This window comes from Oenanthe melanoleuca, chromosome 11 (assembly GCF_029582105.1).
Source record: "Oenanthe melanoleuca isolate GR-GAL-2019-014 chromosome 11, OMel1.0, whole genome shotgun sequence".
NCBI classification, from domain to species: domain Eukaryota; kingdom Metazoa; phylum Chordata; class Aves; order Passeriformes; family Muscicapidae; genus Oenanthe; species Oenanthe melanoleuca.
In genome coordinates this window covers 8,416,067-8,442,496 of record NC_079345.1, presented here as the reverse complement: position 1 = coordinate 8,442,496, position 26,430 = coordinate 8,416,067, and the positions used below count along the sequence as shown (strand labels likewise).

At 46.1% G+C, this 26,430-nt stretch overlaps 2 protein-coding genes across 2 annotated transcripts in view; one reads left to right on the top strand and one right to left on the bottom strand.

Annotated features, from left to right (window-relative positions):
- The window catches only part of HSF4 (heat shock transcription factor 4), a 34,566-nt gene extending 9,442 nt beyond the window's left edge, over window positions 1-25,124 (bottom strand). Inside the window, exons 1-9 of the mRNA XM_056501063.1 lie at window positions 24,995-25,124; window positions 19,182-19,288; window positions 8,353-8,461; window positions 7,145-7,272; window positions 6,179-6,303; window positions 4,292-4,367; window positions 2,827-2,891; window positions 1,090-1,189; window positions 269-393 (exon numbers count right to left, since the gene is read on the bottom strand). Coding sequence (XP_056357038.1) covers window positions 269-393; window positions 1,090-1,189; window positions 2,827-2,891; window positions 4,292-4,367; window positions 6,179-6,303; window positions 7,145-7,272; window positions 8,353-8,461; window positions 19,182-19,288; window positions 24,995-25,124 — 965 coding nt within the window. The remainder of the gene's footprint in view (window positions 1-268; window positions 394-1,089; window positions 1,190-2,826; window positions 2,892-4,291; window positions 4,368-6,178; window positions 6,304-7,144; window positions 7,273-8,352; window positions 8,462-19,181; window positions 19,289-24,994) is intronic.
- TRADD (TNFRSF1A associated via death domain) lies at window positions 16,131-25,755 on the top strand. The gene is made up of 5 exons (XM_056501064.1): window positions 16,131-16,234; window positions 17,446-17,597; window positions 20,082-20,359; window positions 22,022-22,214; window positions 23,156-25,755. The coding sequence occupies exons 2-5, from the start codon at window positions 17,456-17,458 to the stop codon at window positions 23,461-23,463; spliced, it is 921 nt and encodes a 306-aa protein (XP_056357039.1). The 5' UTR covers window positions 16,131-16,234; window positions 17,446-17,455; the 3' UTR covers window positions 23,464-25,755.
- The last annotated feature ends 675 nt before the right edge of the window (window positions 25,756-26,430 follow it).

Sequence of the window (26,430 nt, the reverse complement as noted above, 5' to 3'; positions counted from 1 at the left end):
GTGGAAGTTCTCAGCATGAAACTCAGAAAGTTATGCTGTTATTACCCCCCTCTAATTCTGAAAATCTGACCCACTTTACAAACTGGAAAAAAGTATTGGAAAAAAGTATTCCAAAACTGGAAAAAAGAGATATATCACATTTCTCTATAGAGATTTGTGAATCAGACAGAAACTTCAGTACAATTACAGCCACAAAAAACTCTTGAGAAGAGTTGCATAAGCATGTTTATACCCAACTCTCCTTATTATTAATCACAAATATGTTTACCTGTCATTTTCAGGAGGAGATTGCATATTCATGATGTTGGGTGGTGATGCTTCAGTAACATCAGATATGATGGGTCCTCCAGTGATTGCAGGGCTGTTTAAGCAAGAGGCAGGCTCTGTCGATGGCTAAGAGAAAAGCAGAAGTCATATAGATTTATCCTTCTGACCCCAAAAAAAGTCCAAGGCCCTATCTGAGATGGTTAGGGTTTATTCACTGTGACTTTGAGTCCCCCCATATGGAAACCAAGAAAGCTTTTACCTACTGTGCAACATTATAATTTCCTCTCACTTTCCCTCCAACCGCACAGAAGTACAGGTGTGAAATAAACCCTGTGAAGTGTCAGCAACCAATTGGTTTTACCATGTCTGACATTTTTTTCAGCTTCCTCTGGAGGGAATGATCCCACACAGCCCAACAGGGCTGTATTAAGCCTCTCATGCCAGCTCACATATTTTAACTGCATGACAGAAGTGGCTGGTGTCTGCTCTGATGGTGGTGGGGATTCCTCAGAGGATACAAAAATCCCACTTTTAGAACTCACTTCTTCCTTTCTTCCCTCAAGGTGAACCAGGCTGGGGTAACAACATGGAGAGTTCAGTGTGCAGGGTCTGCTTTCCCCACCAAAGCACATGGCCTCCCTCATGAAGGCATCCATGAAACTGGGCAGCTGAAGGAATTTTAAATGTCACCCAGATTAGCAAACCTCATTTCTTCTTCACTACCAAATCCTTGCCAGATTACTTACTCCATAATCTCTATTATTGCTTCAAGCATTTCCCCCTGGCCAAAGCCATCCCACAGAGCTCAGAGGCTGAACCCACCGACTGTATGAAATAGGGGTCGTGGAGGGGGTCTGCAGACAAATGCCGGCTGAACTTGGACACTGGTGGAGCTGAGATCCCATTGTCAAGCATCAGAGGTCTGTGGAGAGAAACAGGTTTGTCTTCCAGCATGTACTGACTGGCTCCTGGCTGCTCTTACACAAAACATTCCTCAGCCAAGAGCTCTTCTCCCCTGTGTACTCTGATTTTCCTCAGCTGTAAGGGTGTTTCTTGCCTGTTTTTTTGGGCAAGGAAGGCCAAAAACAGTTTTGGAGGAGGTCACCATTAAAAAAGAGCATTAACCAAACAGAGAAGGGAAGGATGCAGATGTGCCCATCCTGCCCAAACCTAGCCAGAGCCCTCATTAAGCACTCTGCTCTGCACCAAGTAGCTCCAGGCTGCACACCATCCTTTCCTGCAACCATTTAGAAGAGAGGCAGGACAACCGTGAAAGATAAAACACTAAGGATGTAGATACACACGCAAGAGCTGAGGTTTCTGGAAGACAGACCTTTGTGCTTCCAAGGAAGCAGGAACTCAAATTACCTTACAAATTGCAGTTGGTTGTGTGAAGTGTGTGATCCCTCATCATAAGGAGGTCAATGCAGTTGCTGTGCAGGTAGTTCTGTGCTCTTTTGCCCTTTTCTCACTAATTATTTGCCTTTTTACAAAAAAGCAGTGGTATAAGACATTTCTTGGGCTGCAAAGCTTTTACAGGGAGGATATAGCCCTGACCATGAAAATTAGAGGTCAGATCTGGCATCTCATTCCTCTGCTTTTGCACTCTACTGGAGGAAAATTTCCCCAATCATGAACCTCAACAACTTAGCAGCTGCTGTTCTCCCCTTGAGCCCTTTTCTTTGCTGTCTGCAGTGTTCAGCTCTTCCAAGAGGCTCAGCATAGGGGGTAGGCAGAGATGAACTTATCCATGTACAGATTATGGGCTCATTCATTCAATCCTGTGTTGACTTTACAGTCCTCACAAAAGAAGTCAGTCAAGAAAAGGACAGTGACTTAATGAAAATTGATTTCTTTGAGCCACTTGTGGGAGGTCTGGCTCTTTTCTCTGCAGCATGGAGAAGTCTCTAAGTTGTCAAAGGCCACAAGGTAATAAAGGTGGTAACTGGAGGCAGGTCTCTGTCCTCAACGAATTCTACTCAATAGTCTCTTCCCCTTCTTTAAATCACAAGCACCACTGGGCAAGAAAGGCATAGCTGCTCTCCCAAAAGGCACTAAGCTTCCTAATTCAATTCACTCTATTCACTTGCCTTGCAGAGCCTATCTAAAGATAACCCTCAACTAAAATTTTTCCCCACCTTCCTCTTTGTAAGGCCTGAAGGTTAACACCACCAAAACAGTGTTGGATACACACCACATTCAGTGACTGTAGGTCAAACTGCAGGTGTCTGTGTCATCCTGCTGATGACAAGTGGCAAAACTGGAACCTGTGGGACCAGCAGTGGGGTCCTGCCCTTTAGCCTCCCCCTAGTTAGCACTCCCATGTCCCACTGCGTGCTGTGTTCCCCAAATAAAGGTCACGAGCTGACATGGTGCTTCTCTAAAGAGCAGTGAATGGGGCCTGTCAGCAGGTCTGACTCTGCACTTCAGCCCATTCATTTCCCATCACCATGGAGCCCTGGTCCGGTGACCGCCTGCCTGGGCGAGCTGAGCTTGTGCTTTTACTGAGGGGGCAGCATTATGCACCCGTGAGCGTGTGCACCACACACGGGTACTTACAGCTTCCTCTTTATCCCAGTGCTGCTGGGGCTTGATTGGAGCTGGCCAAACAGAAACTGAATCAGCTGTCAGGAGAGATCAAAATCCGGTGTTAATCAGCAGAGTGATTCAGCACTCCCTGCTCTCGCAGCCATTCTTATCTCACACATTCCTCCCTCCCAACAGCACCCCCAAGCTGGGAGCAGCCATAGAATATAGGAGCCAAATTGCATGAGACATTGCAGCCTGGAACAGAAATAAGATGTCCAAGAACTCAGCCTGCCTGGCTTTCAAGAGGCACAGCCAGGTGCCTGCTTTGTGCAAAGGCTCCTGGAGGCATGTGCTCAGCACTTTCCACTTTGTGCATTAAGAACAGCTGGTCCTAACAGACCTGTGAAGTGCACGTGCAAACATTCCTAGGCCTGGAATTAGACCTGGATCCATTAAAGTTTTCAGAGACATTTAGAAGAGGTGCTGTAAAGTCTGACAAAGACTTTGCAAGTGGAAGAGGCAACTCCCTATGGAGAACTGGATGGAGCTCTTTCAGTTGAGTTTTTCAGCTCTGTGAATGTCAGTGTTGATATAACAGGACACTAAAAAGGATGCAGAGTAGCTTTGGAGAGGAATCACTTAGCAACATATTCCCAGGTCAGCTTGAACTTAATGCTCTGCTTTGACCTCCAAACAAAGAGAGCATTATTATTATATATCACAGCTGGCTCTTACTCATTGCTCAATATAACAAAATAGAGTTGCATAAAAGCCTCTACAATGAAGCATGTGGCTGGTCCAGCCTCAGAGCTGGAGGAAGGCTTGATAGCCTCGTGCATTTCTGTCCAGTCCTATGATTCCATGATGCCACGTGAGGGACAGAACGTGGGGACTGGGATATGTGATTTGCTCAGTCATGTCAGCACCATCCAGGAATCACTGGAGAGGCCTTTTCTACACTGGTCATGCTAGATTTTAAGGGAGATGTTCTGCAGTCTAAAAGGTTGTACAGTAATTCCTCAACTACACCAGTAACACCAGAAAATGAAATAGCTGTTCTTACATTCCCCCAGTGGGGTGATGAGTGCCAGTTCTGACACCTGCAGCTTCCCACTGGAGCTGGCAGGAGTGGAGGTCCTCTCGTGAACAAATGGAAGAGGAAGATTTGGGAAGCCCAAAGGCATTGGTACAACCAAAACAGAGGCAACACAGGGCAATTAGTGAGAGTTGTGCTCTCTTGCTCAGGATTTCAACAGAAAAGTGGTTTCTAACATCACAGAAAGCACTGACAGGAAAATTACAAACTTGCTTCAGTGCGCAGTCTGTGCTTTGCTAATGACCTGTTTCCATAGGACACATAAAAACATCACACAACTTAAAGGGAAAATAATTACACTGCCATATCACTTGTGGAGATTATGGGACAAGAAAAAACAATCAGAGGAGGACACAGACCAGGCAGCACAAGCAAGTTTTGAGTTTATATGACCTTTACCTTGTTGATGACTTTCTGTTGCTGTGAGTGGTTCTGCCGGAGAGAAACAACTTCTCGCCAAAGAACTTCATTTTGCCTGAAAGTGAAACAGAAATTTTCCATGAGAACAGAAACATCAACAGCTCATTATGCTGCCATGATGCACAGTAGATTCAACTGCGCAAAGCCTGTCTCACTTCCGGGCTCTTGCAGTGTTTGGTTCTTCTCAGGTGTCCCAAACAAGGTCACACAATAGCTTTCCTTCTTCTTCCTTGACCTCAAAAGAATTATAGACAAAAGCATGAAGGAAAAGCAAATAAAGAGAAGCTAACATTTATAGGGAAGGGAACAACAGGACACACGATTTTGTGGAACTTTTGGGCCAAACTCAGAATTTCATCAAGGCCTGATTTGTGACTGTGAGTTATTTCCATGCTGCAAAAGGTTTTGCCAGCCAATTTATCTCTAGAGTATATGGATACCTAAACTGTCAGGCCAGCAAAACCTACCATACAAGTGAAACTGATAGATCCTTTTGCTTTTTAGGCCTTCTAGTGTGAATGGATGCTAGAACTGGGAAGGCAAGGTGCAAAGATCTTAAGAGCACAGTAAAAGAGCTTGTACAGCAAGAATCTCTGCAGTGAACTTTCTGTACTGGTACTGGACAGGATTTTCAGCAAAGCAGCATTCCTTAGTCTGACAGCTTGTACTGGAGTTATGTCCTAATTGATCTTCACCAGTGTAAATCTATTAACATATATCCAGCTTGAGATTTCTCCTCTGTCTTAGTTTATATAAATCATATTCTTTTCATCGGTCGAATGCAATTTTGCCAGGTGGAGGGAGGGAGCAAGCAAATCAAAATGGAGAATAAATTAAAATCAAGGCCAAATCATTAATACTGGAACTCCTTAAAAATTAAATCAAATGCAAGCCAGGAACTCATTGCTCTGTATCTGGATTTCACAGTGGAAACTCATGCATGTGCTAAGTGTGGGAGTCATTAAAAATTGATGTAGGATAAAAATATGTATCCATTGCATGTAAGGTGCTGGTCTGGAATGAAATTTCCCAGTATGCAGTGCTCTCTCAAGGCCCAGAATGACACTGTCATCTAGTGGTGTATGAATATGAGCTCTCACTATAAAAGAAAGGGTTTGGGTCTATTTGATTATTCAAGTGTTTTTTAAACAAAACTCTCTGCAAAGATTAAAATTCTGGATGCAAATTAAAACCTCTCCAAGTTCATGATTTATAAAACCATATCCACTTCCTAACCTTTTAGTGACTGAGTCAGAAAATTCCAATCTCAGACAGCTGGAGATCAGGCAGCCACATGTAGGAAGCATTGCATCAGCTTGGTTTGCTCTTACCCAACAATTCTGGCCATGTCAGATGACACAGCCTCAGGGAGATGAGTCCATGGACTAAATGATACAGAATTTCTTATGTTATATATTATAACATACTATATTTTTTAGGCCCATCATAAATTTTGGAGGTAAATGAAGATAATTTCTTAATAGCTGTAGTGGACTCCATCACATTTCTGCCAAGGACTCTTGTATGTATGAGAGAGTTACATCTTTTACCACCATTTCCACCATCTGGAGGAAATAGTTATCTAAGTCCCCAAATTATGCACATATTTCCTGTCTGACCTTCTCTCTGCTTTCCTCATCTGTGAATGGAAAACAAACGAGACAGAGAGGTTGAGAATTAATTCATATTTTGTAGATCAGGTGTGCATAGAAATACCACATGTTGTTGTCTCAACAGACCTCTGGTCAGTCCCTGGCTCCCTGGGAAGGGAATTGTGCAAGGCTCCTCCTTTCAACCACTCCCCATGAGCCACCATTCCAGAGAAAAGACGCCCATAAGAAGCAGCCTCAGTAGGATTCAACTCACTGCTTCATGTCCTGCACTTGACACTCCATGTTCTCCTGCTGACTTCTCAGTATCTGTACCTCGTATAGCAACCTGCTGAGATCCTCCTGGCGCATCTTGGTCTCCTCACTTTTCACTACTGACACCTGAGGAGAAAAAAATCAAAGGTAGATTTTACCTGTACAAGAAAGGCCATGGACAGAGAAAGTCATTGAGGTGGCAGAACTGTCACCAGCTGAAATACCAGGACAGGTCACATGCCAAAGAGTCTGAACTATCCTAGGGGTACTATTGCAAGAGCCAAATAGAGCAAAGTGCAGGACAAATCTACTCGTACAGAGGGTCTGATGGCAGAATTACATTCCCTGTCAGAGTGGGGACCTATTTCACATCAGAGAAACAAAAGTCTTTTGAGTATCAGGGAGGAATTGATCTAGACTGATTTAATCTTTCTATTTTAACTACAGAGATACCAAATCAAACTTCATGCTTTACAGGGATGAGTTTGATGTAATGCTTCAAAATTACATACCACATTTGCATTTCCAGAATGCTTTTGCTCAAGTACCTTTATAGAAGTTCCTATGTTAATTCAGTAAGAGAACAACACTTTGGGGGGATTAATAAAAGGTTAAAAGACAGAAAAAAGGGCATGAATAAGTTGTCTCTTGTAAAAGAAAAAGAGATGGCTGCTGAGGACCCTGCAGGACTTATTCAGGGTATTTCTCCAGGAAAGCAGTAATAATTCAAAGTCAGAGGAGTGGGAAGCAAGCCTGGCCCTGCAGCACTACACAAACATCTTGAGATACAGAACAACAGAGCAGAAAAACACAGACAAAACTCTGATGCAAGCCAAGCCCTGCAAACCAAGAACCCCAAGCCCAGGTGTGCGTGGGGAGGACAGGCACAAGACTGGGGTGATGCTGGAGTTCTGCTGAGCAGGACCTGGCAGGTGCCTGTTCCCCCTGTCCACCCAGTGCCCCTCACCTTCCTCTTGATGTGCTCCAGGAGGTGCTCGTGGCCCTGCAGGAAGCAGAGGTGCTGGAACTCAGTGTCGTCCCGCTCAGGCTTGACAAGCCCCCCCTGCTCGATGTTCACCACCTTCCTGAAGCCGTCTGCACAGACAGGACACAGCTGACAGGCCAACAGGACCCAGCACTCCCTCCACCTCCACCCTTATCACTCTTGAGGGCATTTCTGACCACCCTCCATACTTATTGAGCTGCCAGTTCTCACACCTGGACATGTTTTTGGGCCATATCCACCAGAAACCCAGGGCAAGGGAGAGCCCTGTGCATGCCACTGGCCACCCCTGCTGCAGCCTATGCCATGAAAGCCTTTGCACCACAGGCACACTGGTCTGCCAGCAGCTGAAATACCAGCTCCTGGGGAATTCTTGTCTCAAATTGCAAGCCACAGCAATTCAGAGGAAGGTTTTTCAAAGGCACAGACCATCAGCAGGTGCCACTTTTGGAAAAAAAAGGGTCACACACACATTTGGAAATCTGCTTTGAGTACTTCTTGGAAGTCCTCAAAAGGTTTCTAAGCTGTATTCAAGGATTGGCCTAAAATTTACAAAAATGCTACAACAGAGTGAAATACCAAAGTTAAAACTTGACTAAGGAACTTAATTACTTGTTGAAAAAAATCCAAGAATTATCAGAACAGTCATGTTGTTGAAATGGCTGAAAATCACATCTAAACCTCCTTTAAGGGGTAAAAATGTCTGATAAGCAAGGCAGGTTTGCAGGGAGGAGAACTGTTACTAGTTCAGTGATATGGCTGGTGAAAGGGATAAGCTCAGGGCACACTACCCACAAGAGCAGCACATTAAGGGGGAGATGTCACAGTTGGTGGCTGTGTAAAGCTCCATATAGAATAAAATAGAAAATTAATAATATTAGGTCATTAAATCAATGCAAGAGGAGCAGAACACGTGGTAGGTGAAAGTTTTTAGCTCACATCCTGACATGTGATCTAACAGAAATTCCATGCTGGAATTTAAGGTAAACACAAGGAGATCACTGCTCTGGGATCTGAGAGGCAGATCCTCTTTGGCAAAATCAATAATGTCACAAGTTATATACATGAGACCCCAAACTTTCCTCTGCACAATTCCCTCCCATGCCTCCTTTCCTTCTGTCCCCCCCATATCTGTGGGACCCACATGTCCTGGGCCCTGGAGCTGCACTTACACATGTTCAGCTGCCGGACAAAGCTGGCCATGTTGTTGTGCTTGAAATACTTGGGCAGCACCTCTTTGGCAAAGCGGCCTTGGTCGAACACATGGAAGCTGGTGCCATTCTGCAAAGGAGATAAGGACAAGGGCAAAATCAGGGGAAAGTCCCTGACCACCAGAGGGGCCCAGCAGGAGTCCTACAGCAGGGGAAGTCTTGTTCTCTGAATTGTCACCTTGAAGCTAAGAAGAGTGACAACAGCCCTCAATGACGGATGTGCTCCTTTCAGTTCCAGTATAGTCAGGCCTCTGTGGCTGCAGGTTTGATCCTTTCCTACTTTTTGTCACTGCTTAGTTGAGAGTCTTGAACATGAGAAAGAAACCATTGATTTTTGTGCTCAAATAGCTGGTAGGTAGTCTGTGATCATTCCCTCTTGCATGGACTTCATAGAAGACTCAAGTCTTAAGAAGTTCCTGAAAGTGGCAATTGCCATTATAACCCTGCCATTATAACCTACTTGCTCAGATCTAACCCCAATCCATCTGCTCCAGAGCACAGCAGTCCTGAAGGGAGCACTGCCTGGAGACATGGCACAAGAAACACAGCAAGGCAAGAAGCAAATAATCTCTGGAGACACCAGAAGCTCTATGCACCTTTTATTAATTATTTTTAATAGTAAACATATTTTAATAGTAAACAGCCACAAGGGCAACCCACAAAATGTTGCTGGTCACGCTTTTCGATCCAAGATAGCAACACACATATTAATCAGATAAATATTCCATTTCTGGGGTTGCATTGCAAAGACCCATGACTGCCAAACAAGGCAAACTGCCTGGGATTGCTGGCAGAGAAGATGCACTGCAGGCAATGTGCTTTGTAAGAGCCCACAGACTCCGTGTGCACTAGCAGGGTACCAGTGGTGTGAGTCCCACCTTGCACCTGTCAGGGGGTCTGCAGCTGCAAGGGTGCACACAGGGAAGTCTGGAAGTCTCTAAAACAGGGAGTGCAATCGGGGCCAAGGATAGTTCAGTGACTAAAGAGGGGCTTGTGTGTGCCTACAGAAACCAGCCAGCTGGCAAACCCTGCTGCCATACACTACATTTCCATCACCAAATGGTGCTCATTTGGCAGCTCTAACAATTAACACCCACTAACAAAGAACCTTGGATCAGCTGCATTTCTTGCTCCTTGCTTACTACTGCAAACACTGAACATGACTGTGCCTCAACATTTTTGGGGTCTTTCTTATCATTCCTTACCCCATGCAGCAGAAGCAAAGGCTGATCAAGCACTTAAGAGATTCACTAACAACCTGCATGCTGGAATTATCCTCACAGACAGAGTTTGCAGACAGGACAGCAGGCACTAGGGTTTCCCAACACTGCAGATTCTGCCCTGGAGACAGAGCTGGTTTATTCTGCCTCTCTTGTGCTTCTGCCCCCTTACTCTGGGATACAGCTGTGTGTCCCAGGCTGGACCCACTGATGGACAATGAGAAGCACGAGAGTTTTGTATACCTCAACAACTCCTTATGGCCTCTCATTCCTTTGAATTCAGGGCCACAATGTTCTCAGAAGCTGGCACACTCAGAAAGGTTCCTACAGGCACAAGAGACTTTGGGGTTACTGTGTGTTCACCGAAGAATTGTGCATGCATCAGTTTGTTCCCACACGGCAGCCGTGCCTTGGCTGTTTTACACCATGGGAACACAAGCTCAGAGAAACTCTGGAAGTCTTCTCTGCCTAAAGCAAAACTGACTCTGCAGCAGATGTGGCAGATGCTTATCTTGACTGCTTTTGACAGAACCACCAGGACAGACATGTTGTGCTCTGACAAGACAAGTGCTAGTCCAGGACTTTGCCAGTTCTCCCTTACTGCATCTTCCATTTAAAAAATTAATTTAATTACTTCTTGCCCAATCTACCATGGATACAGAGAGCAGACTTTTCCTTTCCATTTTACAACAGACTTTACTCTATATATAAACCATTATTGCGTTTCCTCTCCATCTCTTTATGCTAAGAAACAGTTCACAGGTCCTTATGGGGCCTATTTTCTAGAAGTACTGATGGCACCCAGAAATCTTAGGTATGCACACAATCTCTCAGCTCCAACATCACCAATGTATAGAAGCTGAAGAATATGAGAAACACGGATACCTGCAACAACAAGAATATTAGACACCTAAAAGCCTTACTAAAACCTCCAAGGATGTAGTTGCAGTCTATGTTAGTTTGCAGGAAAGCAGAGCATGGTGGTGGTCAGTCAAAAATAACAGTGTTCTAAGTATAACAGAGAGGGGACTATTTACACAGGTTAGAAAATAATTTCTAGCCTTAAAATCCTTATTTAAAATACACAATACCAAAACTTGATGGTTCTCAGAGGTATGGTCATGTAACACCAACATCAAACAGCCACTGTCATAGATATCAGTGCAGCTTGAATCCTGTCTCAGGCTTTGAATGAAAACTTTACTGGACATAAAGTATACATAAGAAAGGCTGCTTTAGACTTTTTTTACTACCCCGCTTTAAATTTGCTTGTGTTACAGATTCTTGATTTTGGAGAACAAGTTTATGCACACAGCTTATCTAATAACTCCCTGCTGAAAACAAACCATGTTATTTGCAGTAAGTCTTAGGTCAAAAGCACAATGTGGTACCAAAGTGTTGTATAAGGGGACAAATAATTTTATTTTTGTGATTGTACTTAGTATATTAATGCCTCTGTGACAAATAAGAAGCCAAAGCAAAGCAATCTATCCCTATGAAGCTGTACAGAAAATATATACCCATATCACCATGGTCATCACACAGACTTGTTGAAAAATCAAGTAAAGCTCTTCCAAAATAACTTAGGATGCCAGTCTGGGATCTGTCTAAATTATAGGTCTGAGTCTGAATTCTGAGTGCTGTTTATCTGCTGCCTTCTACCTAGACATTTGTGAGAGGCTGCTAAGAAACAGAGATAATACCAAACAGTAGTGAAACTTTTTAAGACCTTTGCATGTTTCCTAGAAAATGTTAAGGAGCTGCAGATTCAAGCAAGGTGAAAAGCATTTCTCTCAAAGCACGTGGAATTCTTAGAATTAGAACACTAGACACTTTTTAGGATGTCTCAAGTGAAATGTGCAAATATTATAACTAAAACACCCACAAAACAGTTGCCACAATATTTCTGATAACTAATACCAAGTATATCCAAAAGTGCTTATACTTGAATCCTGGTTTTTGCACTCTGCCAGTAACTGGGAAGCACCTGCCAAGCAAAGGGCAGCTCCTGTGCCTCACACCTGGGTTTTCCCTGTTGTTGCAGGCATTGGTGACACCCAATATCTGTTGTACTTACAGAACTCCAGCAGATGAGATGGTTCGTTTCAGGATCTTCCACCAGCGTCCAGAGTTTTGTTAGGAAAGCTGGGACATTGCTGGAGTATCCATCCATCACCAGAGAGCTGGGTGAATCCTGCATAGCTTTGCAGTGTCCCAGCTAAACTGACCCCATTGCCCTGGGAGCGCCTGCTTCCCTGCACGCGCCTGCGTCCCGCAGAGAATGAACCACCCAATTTTATCCCAGGCCAGTGGAAAGCAGGCGTCCAGGGAGTCACATCAGCAGTGCTGCCTGCACTCTTAAAATCTCAGCACAATGGGATGGCATCACCAGCCCCAGAGAACAATACACAGAATGAAAATGCACTGCAGCCGATCTCGCAGAGCTGTGAATAAATACGCAGCGTCATGCAAAGGGAACACGTGCTGCCCACCTTATGCTGGGAGGTGAGCAAGTCACCAGAGCAAACCCACCTGCCCAGAGTCTGTGGGACACCCAGGCACAGAAATCCCAGGTTTGTGAAGGCACCTGAGTTGTTATTTTGGAATTTTCTTGTCCTAAACTTTGGCTGGCACAGATGAACAAGAGCTGGCCAGACTCAAGGCTATACATCTTCAGCAAGACTTTGAAAAGTCAAAATTGTAACAGGTTTAGCTATTATGTTATTTATCAACAGAAATTATTCAGCTCTTGCATGGGAAAAGAGGATGCTCAAAACAGCTACACAGAGAATCTTTTAGACAATATGGTTTTATCATTAATATAAAAGCTTTACAAAGCTCTAAATACATATGTGGCTTAATGCCAGGGTCATTTCAAATCAGAAACTGCTCTTTAAATTACAAAATAAAATATAAAAACAACATTAAATTTTCTGGAGGTCCTAAGCAAAAACCTGCAAAGCTCAACATTCCTGCTAAAAAATGAAGGAGAGTTCTCACCTGATGCCCACAGAGTCCTTTAAGGCCAAACACTGAAAGAGTCAGGAGGTGAGAAGAGACAAGATAAGTGTCACAATGACAATGCATTAATTTTTTCTTGCCATTTTCAAAGGGCAACTTAGAACAGTGTACCTATGAATGTGGTATTTCCCCTGAAACCCAAATCACCATTAGCAACTGACAAAACCCAGCAAGTAACACAAATTTTACATAAGCAGGTGCTGGTCATGCCAGATAACACCATCACACACAGAAGTAACAAGGTCAAAGTGCTATAGCAGAGTGAAGTAGATGTTTGACATGCCCTGGAAACAACAATCAGGTTATTCCTGCAAATAATCTGATATTATATATCAAGATATTATATATGTCCAAATAATTGGACAGAGCAGCCCATTCCTCTTACCTGCCCTCTGTGAGGTGCCAAACTGAGCTGGGAGGAACAGCTGCAGCCCCTTGTCTGCATACCTGGAAGACTCTGTGTCCATCTCAAAGAGAAAGATAATACAATATATGGAAAAGGATTTCTTCTTGGATGTAATGCCACAGTTCTGGCACTGGAGCAGACATTTTGCCAATTCATTCAGGTTTAAACATGGGAAAACCTCCAAAACTGCAATTAATTCTCAACAGTCCCTGTTGAGAAGAATAAAACAACAGCAACAAAAAAGGGACAGAGACACACATTACAATTTAACTAACAAATCAAATTAGACTACAGAGGAGATTAAAAAAATCAAGCTTGAAATTTCACCATATTTTTGAATTTGAACTTAAAAATTATGAAAATCTCTTGGACAGTTATTTCATTGTTTTTTTCAATCAAACCTAAGAAGCTGAGTGAGAGTTTTCAAGAGCTCAAAATGTCAGATCAAAGCTTTTTTGGGAAAAAAAGATCTTTTTTCCTACAGTGAGGTTTTGCTACTCTGAGTAATAAAAATGCAAGGGAATTTTCTGGTACTGCTGCATTGGTATTCAAAAAGCTGAGACAGATTTCTCAAACTGTGGGGGAAAAACCTCTTTGCAAGCAGAAGCTCTGCACAGAAAACAGCCTCACATATCCATTTTTTACTGATAGTGCAACAGAAGGCCTAGAGTAGAAACCAGCAGTTTAATTAAAGTGGTCCTTGCCTGTGATGAGATGCTGCAGTTTGGGCAAACTTTTTTGACTTTGACTCTAATTTGCAGAAACTGCATTTAAATGTCTGACATAATAAGGGAAAAGTTTTCTATTTTAATCAACCTTTCCTGTGAACTATAATGCAGAAGAATAAGTGCCTGGGAAGAAGGTTTAGAGTATCAGATCACAACCTAACTTTTCCCTTTGCCTTCCTCCAAAATGTGTTGCACCTGTCTTCTAGATTTCTGCACAACAAAACCAAAACTACCACGACAGGTGTTTCCAGCTCTCTCATAACCAAGCAAGAGATTTTTAAAAGCAAACATTCCCCTTCCCAGGCCAGCACCGGAGTGTGGGCAAAGTCTCACAGTCTCACTCTGAATTTCATGGCCTGCCCTCTTGCTGTGGAAGCCCCAGGTCCCAGAGTCACAGAACTACCTCAGCAGTGCAGGTTCCATTTAAATGAAAACCTGTGCACCAAGAGAGCCTCAAAGAAGGGTCAGAGGTGAAACCCACGAAGGAAGTATGGAGCAGACATGCAAAAAGTGTAATGCAGAGGGGAACACAACTGCACATTTTTCTAGAACGTGCTGCTGTGAAGCATGACTCCTCAGTTTGAGTGTGAGGTGGCAGCAGCACAGCAGCTCTGCTATCTAATCTACCATCGTGTCAGCAACACCCCCCTTCCCACCCAGCCCAACCAAGTGACATAAGTGACACCGTCCTGCTTCCTTCCTGGGAACTCAGCAGCTTTTGCCATTTTCTCTGACAATCACCTTGACACCTTGGACATTGCTTTTCTACTTCTAGCTGCTTTTAATACTGTCTCTAACACAGACCTGCCAAAGTGTTAAGGCAAAATGAGATCTCGTGTGTTCAGCTCCTTTTGTTTTATGATTTCCTTGAAGCTTTTGGAGCCATTAAGGATTGTGAATCTCATAGACAGTGAGAGTGTGCTTTTTTAGCCTTCTGACTGCTGCCAGCTCAGGGCAGCCTGTCCTATCCCAGCCCCAGCCCTCCAGGCAGACTTGTCACTGTATCCTGATACCCCAATTTTGTGCCAGCTGAGCCCCACTGAGCCCCAGCTTCTCCCCTCATGGCTATCTTTACTTCCCAAGTGGGAAACAACAAGATGAAATTCCATGTGCTCATCAAGCACTTCGATTTCACCTCATGGGATGTTCCCAGAAAGAACACTTTCAGCAAGAGTCAGCAAAGGAGAGACTGGAGGCTCAGCTACCCATTCTTTTTTTACCCCCACAGCAGGCAGACTGGCTTCAAGGAGAAAACATTTCCAGGACATGGGTAGGTGATGCTCCCCTCAGTAATCACACTGTGCTTCCCACCTGGTTCTGGGAGCCAGCAGTGCTTCAGGTTTGGCTTTCGTAGTGAAATGTTGGGATGCCCAGGTTCATTTAGCCCCATGAGACCTTAAATGTATGAAGTCACTTGCTCAACCTGTTAGCAAGGAAATGTTTTGTTTCCAGAAGCGTTGGCACCATCAGGCCTGCTGATCCTGAAGGGGTCTGTGGGCACTGCCTGTCCCCCTGGATCTGACCTCCCAGGAGATCCAGCCCAGACCAACCCCTTTACAGATCTATTTGAATCACATATTCCCTTCAGCAAAAAAATTAAGTTTATATTGTTAAAATACTGTTTTTGTAAAATAGCATCAGATATATAGGTATTTTTAGCATTTTGAAATGCTTCCTGCTTCTTTTTGCGGTTCAGTCCCCCAGTTTGCACAAACCACTGCCAAGGCAGAGTGACTGCAGCTTGCACGTGAGCCCAAAATCTGGCCCCAGGCCCATGCCAGCTTTTCAGCAGCTGGGGACAAACAAGGGAGCTGCTGTCACCCTTCAGCTGCCAGGGCACCTATGTGAGGCAGAGGCAGCCCGGGCAGAGACTGCTACTTGAGAGTGAGCAGAGAGACCCAAATCATGCTTTGACTGGCACAGAACCTCTCGTGGACTCGGGAAATGCTGCTTCATTCCCTCTATCCAAGCTCTCATTAGCACCACGGGGGAAAGCAGAAAAGCGCCAGCCGGGCCCAGCAGCCTCGCGTGTGCCAGCCACAAGGCATGCAGGGGCTTCAAGGCACCGCACTCGCCTCCATCCCGAGGGTGCAGAGACACACATGCCAGCCCTCGGGCAGCCCTGGAGCCACCGAACAGAGCGCTTCTGACAGTGTCACATCCTCACCCACACCAGACACCCGACACCGAGCAGGGTGGGCGGCCCTGCGGCGGGGACACCGGAGGCGTCGAGGCCCGACCAGCCCCGGGCGGGGCTGCCCCTCAGCAGCCCCTGCCCCGCGCAGGCTGGGCCGCACGGCTGGGGCAGGCCTGGACAGGCAGCAGGGATTGCAGGGAAGTGCGATGCCGCCCGCCATTCCAAGGGGGTGTTGGGATTATTTTCGCCTTCCCGTTTCCCCGCCCGCAGCGCGGAGCCGAGCGGCGCGGCCCGGGGCGGAAGTGTCGGGGCCGAGGCCGGCGCTGAGGAGGTAAAGGCGCCCGGGGCCGGGGCCGGGGCTGCGCGGGACGGGCCGGGACGGGGCCGGGGCCGGGGCCGGGCGGTGCCGCCGGGACAGCGCGGGGCCGGGCAGGGCTGGGGGGACACCGGCACCGAGCCGACACCGGCACCGAGCCGACTCCGGGCAGCGGAGGCAGCCCCGGCCCTGCGGGCGGCACAGCGCGGCGGGACGGGACTGGCGGCTGCTCCAGCGCTTTTCCCTTAGGGACAGCCCCCTCCCAGCCAGGCTGTGACGGGAATTGAGCAGCAGCGGCCTGACGCTGCAGAAGTCAGCGGAAAGGCAATAACCATGATCGCAAATGTGACTTTACCGTTCGGGCTGGTTTTTTAAAGCACCCCGCAGCGGTTTGACCGCGGAGCGGGGACTGGGATGGGGCAGCGCTGGCTGGACGGGAACATTCACCCGCTGGGTTCACACTGCAGAGGCACAAGAACAAAGGGCATCAACAAAGCAGAGAGATACCCCTGAGTCACAGAATCTCCGAAAGGTTTAGGTTGGAAGGGACCTTTCCAACCCATCTGGTTCAGCTCCTCTGTGGTGACCAGGGACATCTTCAGCTGGGTCTGGTCTCCCAGAGCCCAGTCCAGCCGGGCCTTGAATATTTTCAGAGATGGGGCATCCACCACTTCTCTGTGCCAGTGCCTTGCTACCCTCACTGTAAAAAAATTATTCCTGATATCTAATCTAAATCTACCCTCTTTTGGTTTAAAACGATTTCCCTTGTCCGGTCTGTGTAGTGTCCTGTTACAAGAGCTCTGGGCCCTGTGAACCACCAGAGGACCAGAACCTTAAGGAGAACGTCTCTGTTTGCAATAGGGCTTCAGTCCATGGGAACAGGACTGCTGCGTGGTCCCTGGAGCACTTCAATCATTTCACATTTGGCAGCTTGGCTAGTCAGAGGCACAGGGACTGAGATTCTGCGTCAGAGTATCTTTGGACTATAAAATGAATGGACTGCAGTGGAAAATGAAAGCAAAGCTTTGTGAGCTGCTATCTTTAGGATACAGTGTCCCACTGTGCTGTGCTTTACAGAGTAACAGTAAACTCCTCAAAGGTTACGCTTGCTTCAGCACCATCCACACTCCTCTAAGAAATAATAAATCCCCCTAAGTCTGTCATGCTTGTGCTGGCTTCAGGCCATTTCCCTTACTGTTTCTGAGCTTGCCTGTGTGATTCCGCAGGGTGCTGAAGATGGCAGGCAGCTCTGCTCCTTGGATTGGCAGCGCTTATCTCTTCCTTCAGTCTACCTGCAAGACCATCGCTCTGCCGGCCCTCTACGAGAGCTCCCAGAAGAAGCCTTGTGTGTTCAAGGCCCTGAAGCTGGCATTAGCAGGTACCCATCCTCTGCTACCTTGGTGTGCAGTGCCATGCCTTTCTTTAATCTCACCCCCATGCGTAAGGAAATCTCCTGCTCACTCTGTTTAGGAAAGGCAGTAAAGTAGACCAAACTCAAGATTATTTGGGGCTAGAGTACTTTTCCTGTGAGGAGAGGCTGTGGGAGATGGACCTGTTGAGACTAGGGAAGAAAAGGTTTCAGCCTGTTGATATCTGTGGGAGGGAGAGATGGAGCCACACTGTTCATTTTGATGCATGGGGAATGAGAAACAACAGGCACAATTTGAAATGAGAGGTAGACATCAGATAGAAGGACAAATGTTTTCCCCCTTTGGACAGCCCAGAGTGCCTGTGTATTTTCCATCCTCGAGGGCTTTCAAAACAGGACTGGATAAAGCCTTGAGCAACTGGTTCAGAGCTGACCCTGTTTTGCATGGGAGGTTGGGCTACACACTGCCTGGGCTTCCTTCCAACTTGAACCATCCTATGAACTATCCAACTTAATGAATGTTTGCTTAAACCCATTTATGTAGGAGGGAAAAAGATGGCAATTGCTATGAAAGAAGATTTAATTGCTGTCTTTATACCATCATGATTTCTACTTTGGGAAGCTGGTTTTTAAATCAAGTGATAGCCAGTATAAATTAATTTCTATTTGAATTCTGATACAATTCAAAATCAAATTCTGATATAAACAGACACACTTATATTAGCTTGAGGTATATGTAACCCTATTTACATCAAAAAATGACTTGAGATGCAAAAAGCCATAAGACTATATATTTCTCTATCCACCCTTGCACCAAGCACACTGCAAGGTAATAGTAATTTGAGGAGTTTATCACACTTACCTAGAAAGACTCATGGTGTTCTTTACTTGTTGTCCTTTGTCACACAGCTGAGACTCTATTGTTTAATTGGGCTTGTCTAACTATTCTGCAGTTTCTTGTAGAAACCATGCCAAGTCAGTTTATCCAAAAGAGGCCTGCCCATCTTGAAGCTCATTCCAAATATGGGAAACAGGAAGCAGGCAGCCCAGCACAGTTGTCCCGTTAGGCTTGATTTATGGCTGCTTTGTGGCACTGGAATGTGAATCTGCTGACACACTTAAAGGACAGCTCACAAAACTGAAATCCTACCATGCTTATTCAGACTTGAAAAAGACATGAAATCTTAAGCTGTCTGGGGTTTCATGCAGAAATGCCTGCAAAGTCCCATCTTTTGAGGCAGCTTTACAGCTGTCCTGTACACTCTTCATAAAGGTTTCCATGTCTGTGCAGCTCTCCCTCCCCAGCCCTTTAACCCTCTTATGGAAATTTTGTTTAATAAGCACTCATAAAAAGTAAAGCATGAAGTAATTGATAAAAAAATCATCCACAGTGAATTAAAATGTCTTTTGTAGGTGCCTAAACCCATGTGTCAGTTACACATCTGGTCCAAACTAGACTTAGTAAACATGTAAAGCCACTGTTACATACTATGCTTTTAAATGCAAGGTCACTTGTCCTGCTTAATGTGGAGCTCACAAGTCTGCCTTGCCTTAAGATTGTTCTCCATGCCATGATATGTGGTTTAGAAATACCTGATGTAGTGCCAGTGTGAGCTGGTGCCTCCATGCAGCTCTTTGCAGTGATAGCCCACGAGGTTCAGCCAGGTCTGGAAGCACTACAGCAGCCTCACAGGCCTCTACTGCAAAAAAAAGAGAAAAACACATACTTGGAACTCATCATCAGCATGTAAAATCCTGTGGAGATAAGGATAATGAGCACAGCTAATAAAAATTAAATTCTGCTGGGAAAAGGGAGAATCAAGTCCTGGCATTTTCTGTTGCTACATTGCTCGTGCTCCTCTTACACTAATGTTAGAGTGTACATCCCTGGCTTCTCCTTATTTAGATTTTACCATTAATTAATTCTCTGTGCAAAATAACAAGTCAAGGCCCAGTCTCAAGCAGCTTAATCCCTGTGGCTGGATCTGTCATTTTCTGTTTGTGAGATGTTTTAAAGGCTCAGAGAGACAAAAGTTACCTCTACGCACAGGCTAGAGACGAGACGCTGGGTTTCTTTCCAGGACCTTCATCACTGCATAAAACTCCATTCACAAGGACTGAAGACTGACTCAACACTAAGCTGAACTTTCATCTATAAAACCTTGCTGTGCTACCAGTTTATCATAACCATCTCTGCCCTGGAAATGGAACCTCAAATTTAAAACCTGCTCTGATAAGCAGTGTTGATATAATTACCTGAGATCTATTCCGTACATCTTCAGTTAGACACCTTACATACTTTATGGAGATCAGTGGTAGCAGGGCAGCATGAACTTGATCCTTCCCTCTTGGTTTAACACACTTTTCCATTCCAGAGGACTTTATCACAAAGTGAATCCAAAAGCTCCTCCATTGCAGGCTTATTGTGGATGGTGTGGGTCTGGGTGGGCTGGCTCATGCCTGGGTTGTGACTGTGCTCCCTTCTCCCTGCAGACTGCACTGGCAGTGTGAATGGTGTGGACATGCTCAAAGTGCACTGCAGCCACCCACACCTGATAGTCCAGCTCAAGTTCTGCAAGCGGGAGAACTGCCGCCGGTTCCTGCGGAGCTACCGGGAAGGAGCGCTCCAGAAATCCCTCCAGAGTCACCTCCAGCTCTCCTTGGCCACAACCACGGTGCCTCTGGAAGTGGAGCTGAAGGCTGGCAGTGAGCACCTTGACAAGATGCTGAAGGATGAGGATCGTTGCCTGGAGTGCATCTACAGAGAAAAGGTGAGTGGGAGAGGGAGGGAGGGAGGAAGGCTGGGCAGCAATGAGGAGGGGGGGCACAGGGCTTGCAAAGGTGGGTGCAAATCTTGTTCTGATGCAGCATCTTGGGTTAACAAACTTCTCTGTCCTTCAGCTCCTAACTGTGGAGAAATAGCTTTGCCCTTCCTCAGAAAAGAGCTGTGCACTTTTCCAGAAGGACAATAGAGTTACCTAAAGTAGCCTGCAAAGATCTTGCTCACTCACTGTGGCTTCTGTTATGTGACTGGCTGTTATCCCCACTAAGACAAGGAGTTCTCGCCAGTGCAGCTGACAGCACAAGTGTGCCTCAGCACAGCTGTGGGGCAGGCAGAGAGGAGCAGTCCTGGGTGGAACCATCAGTGCTCTGCACCTCCCTCTCCTGCCTCACACACCACCTCCTCCCAGAGTGGCAAAGGTAACTGCACCTGGAAATGTACAATGGAAGTGAGTGCAAACACTGCACGTCACACCAAAAACTTGTGTCAGGGACACACAGCATCTGCTGCCAGCAGGAGTAAGGCTGCCCTTCTGAAAGCAAAGTCTCTCTCATCTGACATCTGGTACATTGCACACTTTGGCACTGGCACTCTAATCCTGCTTGCAAGAACAGTGAGATCTTGTCATCTCACTTCAAGACACTTGACATGATTAAACTCACTGACTTGTCCCCTCCTCTTTTTTTTCTGTCTGTAGCTTTAGCTCTGGTTCCTCTAAATGGTCCTGAGAAACAGGGACTCACTATCTACTCAGGAATATTAGGCACAAGAGCATGTTTTGCCAGGTTGCTTTTCTGTAAGCACAGAGAATGAAAGTCAAACCTTTCATCCCTGAAACAAACAATATGTAATATCCCTACCCTGTGAATTGTGGCTTGCTGCTCCCTCCCTGTGCTGAACTGGCTGATTGGACAAAAGAAATGGGCTAGTTCTCAGTTCCCTAAAAGTGACTGACCCTAGCCTAACAGTGCAACAGGCAGAAAGATGGCACTGGGGCACAGCCAGCCTTCAGCAGCTGAGAGCAGCGCTGGGTACCTGCTGTAAGTGAGCTAAACCAGTGTTTACTTCTGATTGAGGCACAGCACTGCCAGGTTTGACTCTTCCCACGTGCTTTGCCTTCTTTACTCCTTTCTCATTACCTATTTTTGGAGATCAGACTAATTTTCTCTTGGCTAGTGAAAAAACTGGCTTGGTGAAGACCCAGGAACAACAAACTTTCGGGAGCAGAGGGGCAGAGAGAGAAAGAAGGTGGGTAACAGGAGCTGCCTGCTTGGGTGGCCATGAGCTGTTGGATGAGGTCACCCTGTTCTGTGGGTCTGACCCTCATATGAAGTTGGGATAAGCCTTGCTGCCTGCAGTGCACCCTAATTCTTGCAGAGGGCTGCTGGAAATGAACATGGGCTAGTAGCAGTTTTGTATAACTTGTAAGCACTCACTGCTGCAGGTGAGAATCCCAGGGAGGAGAGATTGTCTATTTCATACCACATTACAGGTTCAAATCCACACATTTACAGCCAGAGCTCCATTAGACCACCTCATTTGGCTGGTTGACAGCTCATGCTGTATCTCAGTGCTCCTCTCTTGACACCAGCAACTGCAGCTTTGCAGGGTGGTGGCCCTGGCAGGAGTCCCTGACGCTGTTTCATTTCAGCCTGACCGCCTGCCGGATGAGGAGATCACCCAGCTGGAGGAATGCCTCAAGAGCCTGATGCTTCACCAGAGCACCAACAATAATGTGGGTGGAAAAGACTGCTCACCTCTGAAGTCCCCACCTCAGCCTTATCCTCCTCAAGGCAGCTCCCTTCCCACACAACTCACCTTCATCTTTCAGGGGCAACTGTTTGGTGAGTAGCTAGAGCTGACCAACTGAGCTCTTGGTCTGTGTCACAGCCCAGGAGGCAGAATTGTCATGATTACATACTGGGGTCTGCCTCAGATAAACCAAGGATTTCACAGCATCCCATAAGAAAGGAATTACAGTAGCCCTAAGGTATTGCCATGGGGCTTCAGATCAGGCCTCAACCTGTTTTCTTTTCTGGGGTGGCACAGAACTAGATGTTTCAGAGTCTGTGTCCCTTCCAGGTTCCTCACATTTTAAAATTAATAGTGAAAGGAAAAATATAGAGTATTTTTCTCTTCTTCATGTCACTTGGTTGAGGTGAGTTTAGTATGGGTTGGATCAGACTGGGGAAGTTGCCAGGGACACCCTCAGTCCTGCTTTCAGGCAGGACTGATTTGTCCAGGCTCCCTCAGTTCACCAGTTGGCTTTGGAGTCTGTCCCTAGAGAGAGCTTTCAGAGAGTCTCACATAGCAATATCAGCTTGAGATAAGCTAGATAATTTCTGAGCTTGCTTAGGCTGTGTACAGTCTCCAGTGCTAAACAGCTGAAGAGAGAGATCCTGTCAGCATTTTAGTATTTTGAGGATGTTTAAGTAGGGAACAGGGGACTTTTTCAGAAAGGCCTTACCAAATTGCCTTTGAAAGGCTAAAACAAATGAAGAGCAAGCCCATCCAAAAAAAAAAAAAAAAAAAAAAAAAAAAAGCAAAAGAGCTCTGGCAAACCACAGGACAGTTCTGAGGGAGAAAAAAAGAAAATAGTCCTTGCCAAGCTTGCAGGGTAGGGGCAAACCCAGATGCTTTGTTGTTGTGGTAAGGGAGCAGCTGGGCAAGGCAGGGAGCTCAGACTCCCTGCTCCACAGAATACTGACCAAACATTGAACTGGCCCAAGCTGCATCACATTAGCCGTGAAACTTGTGTGTCTTACCTGGCCTCTGCCCCTTTCAGACAACAGAACAATCACACCAGACGACCACCAGAAGTTTGCCAAGTCTGTGTCCAAGAAGTGGAAGCAGGTGGCTCGCTCCCTGCAGAAGTCCTGCCGCGCCCTGCGGGACCCTGTCCTTGACAACGTGGCGCTGGAGTACGAGCGGGAGGGACTCTATGAACAGGCCTATCAGATGCTGCTCAGGTTCATCCAGTCCGAGGGCAAGAGGGCCACCATAGCGCGGCTGGTCGCGGCCCTGGAGGAGAACGGGCTCGTCAGCTTGGCTGAGGAGCTCCTGGGCCTCCATGCCAGTGAGGACTGCTCCTAGAGCCCAGAGGACAGTGCCAATGCTAAGGGCTTTCCTGCTTCAGCTACTGTATGAAACTGCTGCCAGTGTCTGGGAATGTAGAGTCCTGAATGTCACCACAGGTTTCCCTCTAGGTGGAAATGCTCAGGGAAGAGGTTCTGTGTCTGCAGAAGCCAGCATGGACCTCTGACTTTCCTTATTTCATTGTGTTTCCAGAAATAGAGCACTACCTTCCTGTGAACTGGTTAGAGGCTTTCATCCTGACTTCCTTCAGGACTGTGACAGAGAGCCCTAGGGGAGAATGAGGGAGAGGAGAAAAGCAAGCAAGGCTTCTCATAGAATTTCTCTGGGAAGCAGACAATGCCACTGCTTCTCAGGCTGTGTCCAGGGTCATCATCTGGACAGCTGCAATATGTTTTTATATTGAAAACATTTTTGTCCTCAGCCATGACATCAAGTAAAGACAAAGGGGAAAGTAAGGAAAAGTCAATTTTATGTTATTTTCCTTCATCCATAGCAAGAATATCTGTTCCACCCTGCTCTATTATAGCTCCTTCCCACCTTTCACTACCTGAAGGCTTTCCATCTAGCTGGGGCAGCCATAATCTTCCACAGGGCACAAGATTGCTGCTGTACAACAAATGGCAGGCACTGAACAAGCAATACGGACAAACTCAAATTCTGACAATGATTGTCAACATTTTCTCATCTGTAGACAGTAATGTGTTGGTTAGCTCTTGCCTGCCAGCCTGAGGGAGCCTGCAGCTATGGAAAGCAAAACACAGTGCTGGAAGGGAAAGAGTCACCTCATCAGCAAGTTACCTGTGGAGCATGGATTGGAACTGCTGTTCTCAGTTGCACTGCAGTATCAAATGCTGTCCTCAGACCACAGAGCTGAGCAATCACCAGACCCAGCTGGCTGCTCGTGCCTTCACTCACTTCCTACCCACCCACCCTCAGCCTGCTGGGCCCCTGGAGGGGACAGCTCACCCTGCTGTGTCCCACAGGAGTCAGGATCTACAGAGAGCCTTTCCCTGGCACTGCTGTCACGTGTGACAATCGAGCATCAACTGCCACCAAGCCTGGATTTACCTGCACTGATTTTTAGGGTAAAGATGGTTTAAGAGACAAATCTCCCAAACCTCAGGACTGACTCCTGCTTTCAGTTCCTGTTGGAGAAGCTGAGTGTCTTTTGGTATGGCTGATGCAGACTGCAACAGAGCAGCTGCACTTCTGCCATAACAAACCACAGAGCAACAAGTGTCTGGCATGACATGGGTCCTGTGAAGCACAACAGCAGTTCAATTACCTTTGACATATTCCCAGTGCTTTCCTGATAGGTTTTTACCAGTACTTTTTCATTAATTCTGTCCTTTTTTGCCCTTCCCATCTGCGGGAATAGCCAGTGGGCCGTGGAAATGTTTTCAGATGCAGAGGGGGACTCTGGCCACACACACAAAGTCTGTGTGTGCATGTAAATACCAGGCTGCTAGCAGTCATGGTAGGAACAACTTTGAGTTGGAGTCTGATGGCCTTTTAAACCACAACTCACATTCTACTCCTTCCCTGGAGTCAAAGCTGTAATTCAGTAAGGAGGAACATAACTGCAGATTCAGGTGTGGCTCAGATCCAAGCTGCTGGGGCTGAGATGTTCCTGTACCTTCTACTGGAACACCTGACATCAGTCCCTGGAGACCTGGATGGGCAGGATTTAGGTGGTCTGCTTCGAGCCAGCTGGGATCCACATGCCTCAGATGAGCTGAGTTTCACATCCCTAGTGTAAGCCAGAGAAACATGACTTGTTTTCTGCAGATTTTGACCCCCCCCGAGGGAAAGGAGCCAGGAAAGGAAAGGAAGGGGATTAAGTATGGGGAGAAGGTTTTCAGGATGTGAGAGAATCTGCTTCCATCTTGCCCCAGCTTCCAAAGAAGCAGGACAAATATGCAGGCACCATCTCTGCAAAGACTGGCTCCACCACCTTTTATTAAGCCATTTTATATCAGTGCCATTGTAGTTTCATCTCCTCCATTCCTGCTCCATATCCTACTCTCTCCCTTCCAGTAGTACCAATACTCTTCCCAAAATGGAGCAATTACCTCTAACAGTTTTGCTTTTGGGATCAACACAGTGATGCTGATCTTAGCTAATTTAGGCTGCTGTGGAGCCATACCTCAAAGCATTTAGCTTTCCTGCCAAATCCCAGCTGGGGAACTCTGTTTGGCAGAAACCAACCTGACAAATCGTATTTTAAAAAACTGAAAAATCAGAAACTTGAAAATTACTTTAAGAGCAAGAGAGTTTGCTCTTGATTTTGCAGCAATTACTTTTTTAAGAAAACAAGGTCATATGCATAGCCTGCTGTCTCATTTGCAATGAATATTTCTAAGCTCTCAGACCAGCTATTCATGTGCACAACTTGCACATATAGTTACAAGGCAGCCATTGAGTACTGAGAATTAATAGTTTTTGTAGCAGTTGTTAATGCTCAAAATGAGAAAGTCTTATTATTCAGCATCTACTTCAAGTCCAGAAAACTGCTGCTGCTTCTGTTACTCTTTTACAGAGGACTAACCATGAATGCTTTCTTCTGAATGCAAACGTTGTGCATTTTCTTTCTGCCAGTAACTGGCATGTGTATTTCCTCTTACTCACATATTCCCTGTCAGAAATGCCATTAAGTGCTGGAGCCCTTGGCATCCTTTCTGGAATAACATAATCTCTAACAGCATTCACAGGTGCCTTCATTGCAGAGACTTGAAGGAAGAGGGTTTTTCACTGATATTCTATGGTGAAACTGTCTCAAGCACATGTCATAGTTTAGGACATAGCAGTGGCTGTTTCATACCTCCTTTTCCATGACCAGTCATCATCATGGTGGGAGATAAGCCCTGGGCAGTACTGCTGCTAGAGAAATTTGCCTTACCACAGTGACTGCTCTTCTCCCTATACTGGGATATATCTGTGAAAAAGAAAAATTCAGGGGTGATG

Excerpts from the sequence above, each read along its gene's own strand:
- TRADD (XM_056501064.1), top strand. The coding sequence starts at position 17,456 with ATGGCAGGCAGCTCTGCTCCTTGGATTGGCAGCGCTTATCTCTTCCTT. Across the intron at positions 17,598-20,081 it reads CCTGAAGCTGGCATTAGCAG|ACTGCACTGGCAGTGTGAAT; the intron begins GTACCCATCCTC and ends TTCTCCCTGCAG. Across the intron at positions 22,215-23,155 it reads CTTTCAGGGGCAACTGTTTG|ACAACAGAACAATCACACCA; the intron begins GTGAGTAGCTAG and ends TGCCCCTTTCAG.